This window comes from Abramis brama (assembly GCF_963993115.1).
Source record: "Abramis brama genome assembly, chromosome: 9".
In the NCBI taxonomy this organism is placed as follows: domain Eukaryota; kingdom Metazoa; phylum Chordata; class Actinopteri; order Cypriniformes; family Leuciscidae; genus Abramis; species Abramis brama.
The window spans coordinates 8,106,263-8,120,563 of NC_139971.1; the positions used below are offsets into that span (position 1 = coordinate 8,106,263).

At 38.5% G+C, this 14,301-nt stretch overlaps 1 protein-coding gene across 2 annotated transcripts in view; it reads left to right on the forward strand.

Moving 5' to 3' along the window:
- Positions 1-14,301, forward strand: part of cntn5 (contactin 5) — a 315,250-nt gene that overhangs the window by 102,973 nt on the left and 197,976 nt on the right. For both annotated transcript variants that reach the window (XM_084123899.1, XM_084123900.1), the window contains exon 2: positions 2,143-2,261. In XM_084123899.1, coding sequence (XP_083980025.1) covers positions 2,207-2,261 — 55 coding nt within the window. In that variant the 5' untranslated portion in view covers positions 2,143-2,206. The remainder of the gene's footprint in view (positions 1-2,142; positions 2,262-14,301) is intronic.

A 14,301-nucleotide genomic window follows, 5' to 3' on the forward strand; every position in this document is an offset into this window, starting at 1 on the left:
CCTCCCTTCTGGGCTCCTTCCAAAGCCACGCCCCCAAAACACATGAACGCGCGACGCCAAATGCTCAGGCTCAGGAAGACGCATTTATTTACCTGAGACGAGTGCAGAGGAAGGAGCGCAGTGCATGCAGTGACATCATGTCAGAATCACATGTAATAAAATACCTAACTTTATCACTATAAATATAAACAAATAAGATGGCTTTTAGTACTCACTATCAAGCTAACATATCGATACTGGTAAAGTTTAAAATATATTTTGTTTGATTCGGTAACGAGCTATATTTAGGCTATAGGTAACGAGCTATATTTATAAGGCAAAGCTAAAAACAGGTTGCATTGATACACGTTTTTCCATTACCATCAGTTAAACTGTGATGAAGGTGAATTTTGTGTAAGAGTCATAAAATATACGGTGTTTCGCATGTAAGAGTTTACATGATGAAAACATTGTTGACTCTGATGAGGACTAACGTTACACTCCGGTGACAAGTACCGCATCGTCGGTTCAAGGACAGGTCCGGGGTCGAGGGCGAAGCAGAGGAGGTCGTTCAAGAGTGCGGGCAACCAGGGTCCGAGGAAGTAGTTTTTGCCTTGTTTGCCTTCGCTGACTGCATATGCAGGTGCTTTGAATTTTGAATGCTCTTTTTCTCTGCCATAATTTTACTCTTCGTAGGTTCCGCGCCTCTCTTGCACTCCCCTCAAATCAAACGGGTGCGCGCGCATATAAGCAGATCTAGCAACAGTGGTGGTAGCCTTGGTTGCGAGAGTGAGTGACAGTCGCCCAAACCAATCAATTGTTTTGTCCCGGATGGAAATAATGAGCTGTGTTTATTGCAGATTAAAAGGTCTACAGTCACTCGATTTTTAAACTCTCTTTTTCAGAGCACTTACATTTTAATTATGTATTGGTATATAAAGACAGTTTAAACAAATTTGAAATTTTTTTTTTTAGAAAAATCCTACCTACCCTACCTTTAATCCGCGAATCTCATGCGTGCGAAACCGTGGGGCCTGCTCCGTACGGATCACGGATAAGCTGCGATCTGTTCCACCCCTAGTATGTTATGCTGATTGATGCTTAGTTAATATAGTTCACTTACTTGATAGTTCTAGTAACTATGAATAACTGTAGAGAGTACTTTATAATTTACTTTTGATTTACTCTTGACTTAGTATAGCTACCATTGTTGTTACCATTGTTATGTTTTACATGCTGAATTTTGAAGTCTGTGACTCAAGCATGGTCAGTTGCAAGATATTGTCACAAATATAGCAGGATGATATCAACCCAATTAAAAGTTTCACATGGTGTTTATGTGGTAGCAATACAATATTAAAAGATCATTATTCAACATGAAAAATAGGCTAGTTAATGCTTTTGTTAGAAGTTAGGCCACCTTTTAAAAGAAACCTATTTATTAATTTCCTTCCTTTGAAACCAATAACTGGGATTTCTTGTTGCATTGCTGCATCAATGGGAAGATAATTACAATAATATAAATTAAGTTCCAAGTGCCCAACCAAAGGGAACACTAATCACCATAATGGTAAGCTCAAACAAAAACATTTTAGGAAAATCAACATTAATTTATGTAGTCATCTTATGTGATGTTGACAATTCAACATTCAAGAAGACTTGAAATGAGCGAATGCAACTAGAGAAAGATAACAGCAGAAGTGGAGGAAATGACCCGCCTCAATCAATTAATCTTAACTTGGGTTTTCTGAGTAAACAAGGCATAGTCACATAGTTTGTGAATAGTACAGATTACTAGATTTTTACAATTAAGACAAAGAAAAAAGGCTCAATTTTCATAAAAAATATAATTTATTTTTATGATTATTGTTTATTTTTGTTGTGATATCTGTTTTTGTGAAATTTAACTTTAAAGTGTACTGAGAAATTTCTATGGTGTATTTTAATACCATGGCATTTTAGTGAGGGCTCTGTTTGTTATTGCTGTGTTTCAGCTGTGTTTTCTCCAGAGCCGATACCTGATACTTCATGAACCATCAGGTTGAGCTCTCAGGACTGATTTATAGAACAGCAGCAATTTCAGTTAAACTAACTTACCTCTTTCTTTCACTCTTACTCACACATTCACTTTGTTCCTCTCTGTTGTCCTCTTGTTTTTCATAGGCACTGCTTTAATGAAGAAACAGACCTACTAACAATCTCACTGAAGGGACCCTCCAGAACAAGTATGGGGTCACCATGGAAACCACTTCTCCTGCTGTCAGTTATCAGTGGCCTAGCAGGTATGAGAGTGGCGGTGCGATTATATCAAGATAAGAAACTGCCTTTTCTGAAAACAGCCTCCTCTTTCCTGTCTCTCTTTCTCTCAGCAACATTGACAAGAGCTGCCGTGAAACACTTTCTGGTATTTTTTCTGGTATAGTTATTCAGGGCTTGTTAGTGTTCGACTGCCTTCGTATTCACATTATCTGCAGCTCTCATAACGCCGTTGAGGTATTGTCTTGAACTGTTAGCATGGTAATGGCTTGGTTAAGTAAACATCAGATAGCATAATTGATGTCTAAAATGTAGTTTTGAATGTGTAATGTTGTGCGTCTTTATCAGATAGAGGAGCCCTGGGTGTCCAATTATTGAACAGATGTTTTCACAATACCAAGCTACGGCAAACAAGCTTGGTTGAGAGCTGAAATATTCCTATTAGCATGCTCATGTTTCACATGCCGTCTTTTGAAGGACCGCTTCTGTTCTGAAAAATGATAAAAAGGAATTCTAAAGAGCAGAAAGTAGAATAACAATAATAAAAGTTGTGTGGCTACCCAAGCAATACTGTTGTCTAATTAAACTTGTTAAATTATTGACTTATTTATTGCTAAACGACTTTATACTTGTTACACTCTTTAATTCTGTTCCACTAATCAGGGGTGCGTTTCCCGAAAGCATCGTTAGCCAACTATGGTCGCAAGTTCCGTTGTTATCAGCATAGCTCAACGAGTCAGTGTTTCCCGAAGCCATAGTTCCAACGAAGTTGTGTAGTTGGAACGACAGCTCTCGACCTGTGGTTAGAAGCATAGTTTCTAGTTTGCATGACATGTGGACTTAATAAATCCTTGTCTTACATTCAAGTCTTACATACATAGCTGACATTCATTACAATCTGTATCTTTTATTTAGAATACATACAAATGTCATTTAAGTCTTTTAGTTTGTCAAGAGATTTAAAGCACCGTTTTTGAAGAGTGCGCATGTGTGAACGTGCTCTACTATGTAAGAACGAGCCTATGATTGAATCTGGAAATAAAGCAAAATAACTGAGAAAAATGAGAAATAGTACTCAGATGCCATGTCTGTAATTTATAGCAAAACATCTAGCGTTAATTCGATCTCAAACAGTTTCATTAAAGAAAGTTATTACTCCACCACCTGCGTGACATCATTAACCAACGTGGTTGAACGACCAGTTTGCGACAATATGGTTTCGGGAAACAGTCGTGACTAGCTAGTTAATTTCTTCAACGATGCATCGTACTATGGTAGTGAACCAGTGAGTTACGTCGTTGTACGGGAAACGCACCCCTGATCGGTCGAGCAACTTTCCAGTAATACTGATTAGAGTTTACATTTCACAGTTGGATTCACTCTGCTTGTCTGTGTTTGCTATACAGATCAACATGGTGGGGCAAAAAATAACAGAATACCTAGTTTTTTAGTAGCCTATATTGTGTCTGAAATATCAATTACTTAGGTTTGTCATGAAATGGAAGCTTTGATAGTCTTTTCTTCCCTATTGTGGCGGTTATCTGAAGTAAACAGCTTCTCGAACAAGAAAAAAATGTGAAGTAAACAGCTTCTCGAACAAGAAAAAAATGTAGGTCTTGAATTTGTCCATCAGGAATATATTGGATTGTTGAATTGTTGTGGTTTGCTATTGGTCCATCTCATGTGAGTGAAAATCAGAGGAGAAGAGATGTTGCTGCAAGAGGGAGGGGAAGTATATATATAAAATGAGCTTTGGAAGCATGTAAGTTATTTCAGTATCGAAAAATGTATATTTTGGACAACATTACATTGTACTTAATTTATTATTTCAGATGCCTTTTTAAAAGACTACAATTGAAAAATGTATAGGCTATATTATATATAAAATTCAACCCGCCATAGTGTGTAGTAGAAGTGACTACATTCGCACGCCACTGCTGAATATATATATATATATATATATATATATATATATATATATATATATATATACACACACACGCAATAATGCACATGCAATACATACTACAGTTTTGATCTGACTTCAGTGACTTCAGTATGAAAATTGTTTATAGGTATACAACTTATCATAAAAACAAAAGTGATGGTATTATTTGTAAAGTTTAGATTCTAAGCTTCCAAATTATACCATAAATTGGGTGATACCATATAGGGAAGCCTATAAAAAAGACGTGCAAACATTATAACAAAGATTTTCGGACCCGGTACAGGGTCTGTGGAGTTTATCAGGTGATACATTTCATTATAAATGTATTTAAGATAAATTTTTAAACCTCATTAAACAATTTAAAGAATTCTTAAAACAGACTATTTAATGAATGCCTTTGCGCACAGTGCTTTATGAAAGGCTGGACCTCAGTTCAAAAGGGTTTTTTTGTTTTTTCTTTCTTTTCTTTTTTTTTTCTTTTTTTTTTTTTGCAGTGCAGTGCAGTTGAACATCTGAAATAATCATCACTATTATATAATAATACATGTTCATTTAAAACTGAAAATCTGAATTGCACGAGCCTGGTCACACAGTTTGTATCACACAAACCCACACAACATCTGAGCAAAGAACAAATTGCACAAACACACACACACACACACACACACACACACACACACACACACACAAACACACACACACACACACACACACACACACAAACACACACACATGAAATCCCACAGATTTTCTTCATGTCATTTAATCAGTGTTGCACATTTCAAAAAAGTCATTCATGACATAGAACAGCATTTATTTTAATATTTTTTATTTCAAATAATAAATAATTGTTCTCATGCTTGAGCAAATATTATAGCCTCACAGTCTACTGCCCACATAGGTAACTGCCTTCTAGGCAACATACTAACTGAATTGGAACCTCATAAGTGATTGATTCGGAACACTCTACTACATAGGCCCCGATCACACCTAACGCGTTTTTGAGGTTTCGCACTCTCCGGCCGTTCAAGCAACTGTAGCTTTCATCACTAAAACGGAAGGCCCACCTCTCCATTCATTCGATTAGACAGTGGAAAAATACGCGATGACGTCGGGCGCTTTTTTTTCAGCTGCAAAAACAGCATGGTCACTGCCATAGGAAACCAATTGAAAAAAGGCGACATGTCAACTGTCAAAATCTGCTATCAGTCAGTTCCCCCATGAGCTTTACATGAGGAACACAATGTGTGGAAAAATACACTACCAGTAGATTTTGTCACCCTAATGTTAAAATGTTGCTAAGCTAATGACTTGATGTAAGAGATGTTCTTATTGAGGAGATACCAACCTCTGGTTGTGTTGTAAGAATGTACAGGGAGACTTATATACGAGACGGATATAAAAACGCTGAATTAACGCTATTCAATAGAATGTGAGGGAATACCAATATGGCGGCACGGTTGCTTCACTTTTTATTATGTCATGAGCAATTCCAGTCATTTATATAGATCAGTGGTAGAGTCGTAAACTGAATCCTACCTGTTGCAAAGTTGTCCTTGTCCAAAAATAGCGATCTACAGTTTTACGCTTATTGAAAGCTCCCCCTAGGGTAGGGGCTCAGTCAGTACTAGGTAGAAATATATTGAGTCATGAGCTCACTGATATGTCTGCTAATTTAACATAAAATTAAATGAATATACATAGCACCAGTTTCCAGCTGAACTGAACACTTGTGGCAGTAAAATGGGAACAGCTTGTATTTAATTTCATACCATACCATACTGCAAACTAATAAAAAAATTATGCTTGGATCACATAATGTATTGTCCCATATATATGGCTTTTCTGATGTAGTAAACTTGCTCGGTAGCTCACCTGATACGGCATTGCACTTATGATCACGGGTACAAGTCCCATAAAACATGATAAAAGAGTTTTGAGACTTATGGAAGCATGAAAAAATGGCATGGTTGTTTCAGCAAATTTATTTTAATCTCACGTTTACCATTATTAACAGTTTTGGTTAGGTTTAGGGCTGGGTTTACAGAGGTGGTACATTATTTCAAACAAGATAGAGCATTAACCCTTTATCACCACTGACATGACATTTCATTGCCGAGTGGCCGCAATACGTACAACAAACATATACAAATGTCAGATTCACGTTTTGAATAAAATTCCAAGTGCATTTAACGCCACTCACTTGTCATTTTGCTTTGAAAGTTTGCAAGAAGCAATGTAACATCATTTTGCAGATATGTTATCACGTTTTTCTAATGAAACGAGTCATTATCGACAGTCTCAGTTTGAAGATGAATATTTTCACCAAATATGGACAAATTTCATTGTCGGGACAATTCTTAAATTCTGCTAGTTTTTTAAACAGAGCTTATGACACCTGTGACGATAATAGTGTTTAACAATTTATTTATTTCAATTGCAAAGGGACATAACTTGCATTGATGTCTATGATGTACAGAGTTCATATTATTCTGGTTTGTCAGATCTTTTTAGCTCCAGTATCAAACTCCCCTTAGCGCTTAATCTCAGTGAAAGGTTCAGCAGGTGACCGTCTTCCCCCGGGCCATGTCTGTCGCTGAATAAAAACACTAATGCTGGTGGGAACAAAGCAAGCGGGCACAGGAACACTCACTACGAAGTGATACCATCTGAGACTCCCGGTGTGCTTCAAAATGAAAATGTCGATTGGAGTTTGGAGAGACACAGAGATGGGGTGAGGGTTGAATAAGGGAAAGAGAAAAAGCCCTGCTATGAGAGATGCCAACCTGCGAATGCTGGTGTTAGAGGTGCCTGTCAAATAGGGATGGCGAAAACTAAAAATTTTCTTGACCGACCACCGAGCCTCATTAGCCGGTTGAAACCGGTTAACCGATTAGTTTAAAATATGCTACGCTATTTGAAATAACAGCCATTTCGAGCCACGCCTGCAATTTCGCAACTCTGTCGCATCTCTCTGCCGCTCAGCCTCCCGCTCACACACACACTGCCGCCCTTCCACTCACGTCACTTTTTTTAAATCCCCTACAGCGCGAAACATGAGTCCCGCAAACGCTCCTTAGTTTCGAAATGGTTTGGGTACAAGGTGATCGCGTTGAAAATAAAGGCTTTTGTCTAGCGTTAGAAGCTCATTTGAAACATTGCCGCGGCTCATTTAAGAAAATGACAGCTCCGAAGAGACGCCGCTTTAGTTTGAGGTAGTGCTAACAATAATAAAGAAAGATGATGATCATCATCACCTTATCTGTTACCACTGAAATGTAGATGTAATGTATTTCCAAATCTAAGCCCATCTTATGTGGATAGATGATGTGCTACTACTGTATTTAAGCACTATCACACAAGTTGCAACTTACATCTGTGTCATTCTTTTTGGTGAAATGGTCCCACACACTACTTTTCTTTGCACGCTTCATTCTGTCGTCTGCCCTGGCTCTAACCTCGAGTGTTTTAGCCTGTAGCCTTTACTTTTCGCAAACCTTGTGAGCGCGCAAACCCAAACGCTGTGACCTCGCGCCAAATGTTTTTATTGGTTTATTAAGTACAAACAGGCGAGTTATGAAAAATTGAGTGCGAGGGATTTGTTCACTTCACACAAAAAGATCTTGGAATGAGATGGCTAACTGTAGTAGCATTTAGTCCACTGTCTATAATAGCCTAATTTAGAGATCACTTTTTTTTTTTTTTTACCGACTACCGACAACTTTTGTAACGTTGATACGGTCAACCATCGGTCAAACGGTCATCGGTTAACATCCCTACTGTCAAATGTGAGACCTGCATGATAACTTTTCGGAGGTTGTGCTACTTATATTACGAACCTCAGGCACTACACAGTGCCGGAGGTGAAACATCTGTCCATTTTCACTTTTATTTTGTTTTTGCTAAACTAGCAATATTTTGAGTCATCTCGGGGTGATTCTATGTTTAGAGTGTGATTCCCAATGGCAGGATTCTTACTGTGTGATATTTAAGAAGTGAAAGATTTCTCCCTGCTAGGAAATCAAGCGAGCTGACCCCCTCCGCCCGTCTGGGCCATTTAGAATGGCATTTTGTTTTTCCCACAGGTAATTTCTGCATCCACACGTGACCTGCAATTGTAACTGCTATTTTCTGAGGGGTAAACATATGAATTGAGCCTGACTGTGGAGTAAAATTGGACTGATAATCTTTTGCCGGGACATTTTTTTTCCAACTCTGCCTCTAGCAATCTGAAGTACGTGCAAAATGCATGACAATACTTCACAATCTCTTTACTCCAAGGCAAATAAGTAATTTGGTCTCTCCATGACTTGAATTGTTGCCCAACAGTCTTTGTGGCTATTCTAGTTTCTAACAGGTAGATATTTTTCCTCCACATCAGGGACAAACACAATAGCCTTACAGTAACTAGCTAAAGGTAGCAATGTTAGTGTGTGACAGTAGCTCAGCTTGTCAAAATAGTGTAGCTTTTTTAATAACAAGCTACAATTTCACTGTAGCTTCCCCAACACCTTGCCTGTCCGGAAAGCTACATTGTAGCTTGTCAAGCTAGAAGCTACTCAAAATCTATAGTAGATTAGAGAGAGAGAGAGAGAGAGAGAGAGAGAGAGAGAGAGAGAGAGAGAGAGAGAGAGAGAGAGAGAGAGAGAGAGAGAGAGAGAGAGAGAGAGAGAGAGAGAGAGAGAGAGAGAGAGAGAGAGAGAGAGAGAGAGAGAGAGAGAGAGAGAGAGAGAGAGAGAGAGAGAGAGAGAGAGAGAGAGAGAGAGAGAGAGAGAGAGAGAGAGAGAGAGAGAGAGAGAGAGAGAGAGAGAGAGAGAGAGACCCATAGCTATACACTATCAGCTAAATTAGTGTCTACATTGAAGCTACATTGAAGCTATTTGGATGGGCGGTGGCATCTTGTAACTATCACATTATAAATACAATTGTGTAACTGAATAATTTAAAATGATGAAAAATGGGGATTAACAACAACATTATACATTTTGATTAGGGTCCCTGCTCGCGACCCTAGTGGACAAATACAAATTTATTTATATTTTTTAATAAAACTGACAATGACAATGACAATGACAATTTATTTGTATAGCACAATTAAAAACAACAGCTGTTGACCAATGTGCTTTCCACATAGACTCACAAATAACAACATATAATAAGAAACTTAAAAAAAAAAGCCTGTCTTAAGCTAATTGGGAGAGTAAGGCCTGATATGAAGAGTGTAGAGACCTTGCAGGCTTTTGTTTCGTTAGTAATTCTGATAGATACGTTGGAGCTAATCCATTTAAAGATTTATAAACTAAAAGTAATACTTTAAACTCTACTCTGTAACACACTGGTAACCGGTGCAATGATCTTACAATCGGGGTGATATGCTCTCTCTTTCTTTTTTTCGCACAGAAAACGGGCCGTAGCATTTTGGACAAATTGTAGACGAGATAGTGTTTGCTGACTAATTCCCAGATATAATGAGTTACAATAGTCCAGTCTCGATGAAATAAAAACGTGAATTAATTTCGCAAGATCTTTAAATGAAAGAAACGGTTTTGCTTTAACGAGCAGACGTTACGATTTTACCACAGAGTTTATTTGGCGATCAAATTTTAGATTATCATCCAAAACAAAACCCAAATCTTTCACCCAGGGTCTCAGGTACACGGACATCTCACCCAGATTCAAGTTTACAGATTTTGATAGCTCAGATGGGCTAAAAATAATGATTTCGGTTTTCTTTTCATTAAAAATTAAGAAATTTAGAGAAAGCCATGCCTTTACCTCCTCTAGGCATGCTGTAAGAGACGTTAGGCTTAAAGAATCTCGTTTCACGGGCAAATAGACCTGTGTGTCGTCTGCGTAGCAATGAAAAGATAGACCGTGTTTTTTAAAAATGGACCCAAGAGGAAGCATATATAGAGAAATTAATAATGGAGCTAAGATAGAGCCCTGTGGAACTCCATAGTGCAGGTGTGCTTTACTCGAATAATGTTCGCCCATCTTAACTGAGAAACTCCTATTAGTTAAAAATGATATTAGCCATTTCAGAGCTGTACCTCCTATACCAACATAGTGCCTTAGACGGTCAATTAGGATAGTATGGTCAATAGTATCAAACGCTGCTGTTAGATCGAGAAGAACAAGTACTGTAATATCACCAGAATCGCAAGTAATTAAAATATCATTAAGAACTCTGACCAATGCGGTCTCTGTGGAATGACATTTCCGAAAGCCAGACTGAAATATTTCAAATAATGAGTTCTCAGCTAAATAACTCTGTAACTGTAATAGAATATTTTTTTCCAGAAATTTAGAAATAAATGGCAAATTAGAAATTGGCCTAAAATTTGTCAAAACAGATGAATCCAGGTTCGGTTTTTTAAGCATTGGACGGATCACTGCGTGCTTTAAGCAGTCAGACATAACGCCAGATTCTAGACTGCGATTTATTATAATCCGAAAATATGGAGCCATATCTGTAATGAGTTGTTTGAATAAAAAAGGGGGAAGACTGTCCAGTGGTGAGCCAGAAGACTTGAGCTGCTTAGCTATTTCTAACAATTCTGCCTCAGTAATTGAGTTAAACTCACTAAGTGACACAGCATCAGTTGCATTTGAGAGATGGTTATTAGGATTGAAAATAATTGTAGAGCATGTGCAGGTTATATTCTGTCTGAGATCTCTTATTTTGTTTTCAAAGAAAAATAAAAACTCATCACATGACGGGAATGAAACCCCCGGAGAGAGACCGGCCGATGGATTTAGAGTAGCATTTATAATATTAAAAAGTGTCTTTGGTCTGGAGCAGTTCTTGTTAATAATGTTTGATAGATGTCGACATTTGTCTTTTTTTACTTCCTTCTGGTATCTGCGCAGAGAGTCCTTTAAAATATCAAATGACACCTGAAGCCTGTCCTTTTTCCACTTTCGTTCCGCTCTTCTGCAACAGCGTCTAAGGCAACGAATGGAATCATCAATCCAAGGTTCAGAGTAGGATTTTAGTCGTGGTGATCTTAAAGGGGCCACGGCGTTCAAGACATCAGAGCAGGTGGAATTAAATCTGGAGAAAAGTACTTCCGCGCTGATCTCACAAGCAAATTCATCAGGCGATGGCATCACTTCATCAAAGATGGTTAGGAAAGATGATTTTGTATGGTTATTAATGTAACGATATGGAGCCTCACGAAGTAAAACTGTAGATATTTTCGCATGGCAGGGTACAGTAAACATAACAGTCTTATGATCAGAAAACCCGTTTTCACAGACTTCTAAGTCAGCAATACAAACTCCATGCTAGAGCACTAAGTCAAGGGTATGGCCACCTTTGTGTGTGGAAACATCGATCCCCATAGTAAAATCAAAAGCATTTAGTAGATGCATAAATTCCTTAGCCAAGCAATCATTCATGCAGCATACATGCACATTAAAATCACCCACGATAAGAAACTTATCATATTTTGGGGTCAGATCACCAAGGAATTCTGCAAAGTCTGTTATAAAGTTTGTGTTATATTTTGGTGGTTGGTAGATTACAGCAATCAGAAGTGGATCAGCAAGTTCAAAGCAAAACATCTGAAGTTCAAAACTGCTGTAGCTGTTACTCACCACCGAACGACAAGTAAAATGCTCTTTGTATAGACACTAGTCCACCACCCCGGCCAGTTGTCCGTGGGGAGTTAAAATAGCGACATTTGTTTGGCAAAAGTTTGGTAAAAGGGCTCAGATCTCCTGGACAGAGCCAGATCTCCGTAAGAAATAGAAAATCCAGTCTCTGCGCAGAGAACAGATCGTTTAAAATAAAAGTTTTATTTACGATCGATCTGGAGTTTATCAAGGCCATCCTTACTTTCAAGGAATTTGATGTAGATTCCTTTTCATGTACTGCGCGTGGTAGCGAGCGAAGATGATTCAAACACACTCCTCCACGATAGAAACGAGGAGAAAAATCAAGAGTGTGAACGCTTGAGGGCGAAGCCAGCTCAGTCGGAACCAGGGGAATTATCCATTGTTGAAGCGGATCCAAAGAGCGTCTCCGAACAGCTCGGCGCCAGGTGAGAGGAAGCTCTCCATGCCTCAGCAACTCCAGCCTCAGCTTAACCGCGATGCAGGCTCGTTTTCCCCGGCGTCGCCTCCGCCTCCGAGTCGGAAGAGAGCCAGGCCAGCGCCGCAGGTATCCAGGTATAGATGATAAAACAGGTGGTGGTATAGAGTGATAACCATCCTGTAGTTGGTATGGCTGCACATTTGATGAGATTTCCACGTTTAGACTTAAAAGAGTTTCTCGATTATAAATCAGTAGTGACGCGCAGCATTTCTGCACGGTAGCACAAGTTAAAACATATAAGCAAACAAACAACAGATGGAGCAATAGACGGCGTGCCACACACATCGGCGCCATCTTTCCAAACTTTTCACAATGATCCAGGGGTGAATCCCAAAAAACTGGATTTGAACAAGGCTTTATCCATAAGTTTGTCCAAACTATATGCATAGAATTAAATGTAGTTATGTTCCCTTTATAGTTAACAAATAGCAAATACTTCTGTTCAGGTCTTGGAGCTAGTGTAGTTGACTATGCCATCACTGACATGGACCCATCCTCCTTCAATGCATTCACTGTCAAACAGCAAACTCCGCTTTCTGACCATAACCCAACTAACATCTATATCAAAACACATCACACACCAGAACAAACCAGACTGGAAACCTGCCAAATGTATCAGGTCCAGCAAAGATACAGATGGGATCCAGACAAATTTGTCCAAGCCCTCAGTTCTGAAGAACTAAAAAATCTAATAAATACATTTATTAATCAGAGGTGTTAATTTGGCTACAAATGAAATCAATTACATATTTAAAAAAAGCAGCACATAGAAGTGAATTGAAAAAGAAAGGCAAAAAATACACTAAAAACACTGACATAAGAACTGAATACTTTTCAAAACTAAAAATATATAAAGACACAAACTTATATAAAGAAATCCCATCAAAACAACTCAATGACAATCATAATCTGATCAAACAAAATATACAAACTTATGAAGAGATAATTAAAAATAATCGAAATCCACTTAATTTCCCAATTGCACATGAATAATTGACAAACAAACTCAAAAGCCAAAAAGGTAAGAAATCTTGTGGTCCTGACAGCATTCTAGGTGAAATGCTGAAACACAGCACACCTGAGCTGCAGACGGCGGTGCTCAAATTATTCAATATTGTACTTAGTTCAGGCTGTTTTCCTGACATCTGGAGCCAAGGACTTATTACCCCAATTCATAAGAGTGGAAATAAACTGGACCCTAATAATTTCAGAGGCATTTGTGTGAGCAGTAATCTGGGGAAGTTATTTAGCAGTATTTTAAACAATAGAAGTGTAAGCTTCCTTAACGAACACAATGTCCTGAGCTCGAGTCAGATTGGCTTTGTTCCAAATCACATAACTACTGATCACATTTACACCCTACACACCCTAATCAATAAACACATAAAATATTTGCATGTTTTGTCGATTTCAAAAAAGCATCTGATTCTATTTGGCACAATGGATTATATTACAAACTTTTACAAAGTGGTGTAGGGGGAATTTTATGACATTATAAAATCAGTGTATTTGAGCAACAACTGTGCAAAATGAATTGAAGAGTCCAACACTGTTCAACATCTACATTAATGAACTAGCGGTGCAGCTGGAACAGTCTACGGGCCCTGGACTCACTCTACAGGACAGAAGCATCAAGCTCTTGCTGTACGCAGACGACCTGGTGATGACAGGGACTACAGCAGCACCTGGACCTGCTGGAGAACTACTGCCAGAACTGGGCCTTGGCAGTCAAGCTCACAAAGACCAACATTATGGTCTTTCAGAAAAAGCCCAGATGTCAGGAACACAGATATCAGTTCAGAGCACACGATGCAGTACACTTACCTCAGCCTGATCATCACTGCATCGGGGAGTTTCAGTATGGCAGTGAATGCTCTCAAATATAAAGCCGAAGAGCTCTATACACCATTAAGAAAAAATTCCAAAAAATGTAATTACCAATTCCAATCTGGTGTAAAATCTTTGATAGTGTAATTCAGCCCATTGTGCTGCATGGAAGTGAGGTTTGGGTTCCACTCAG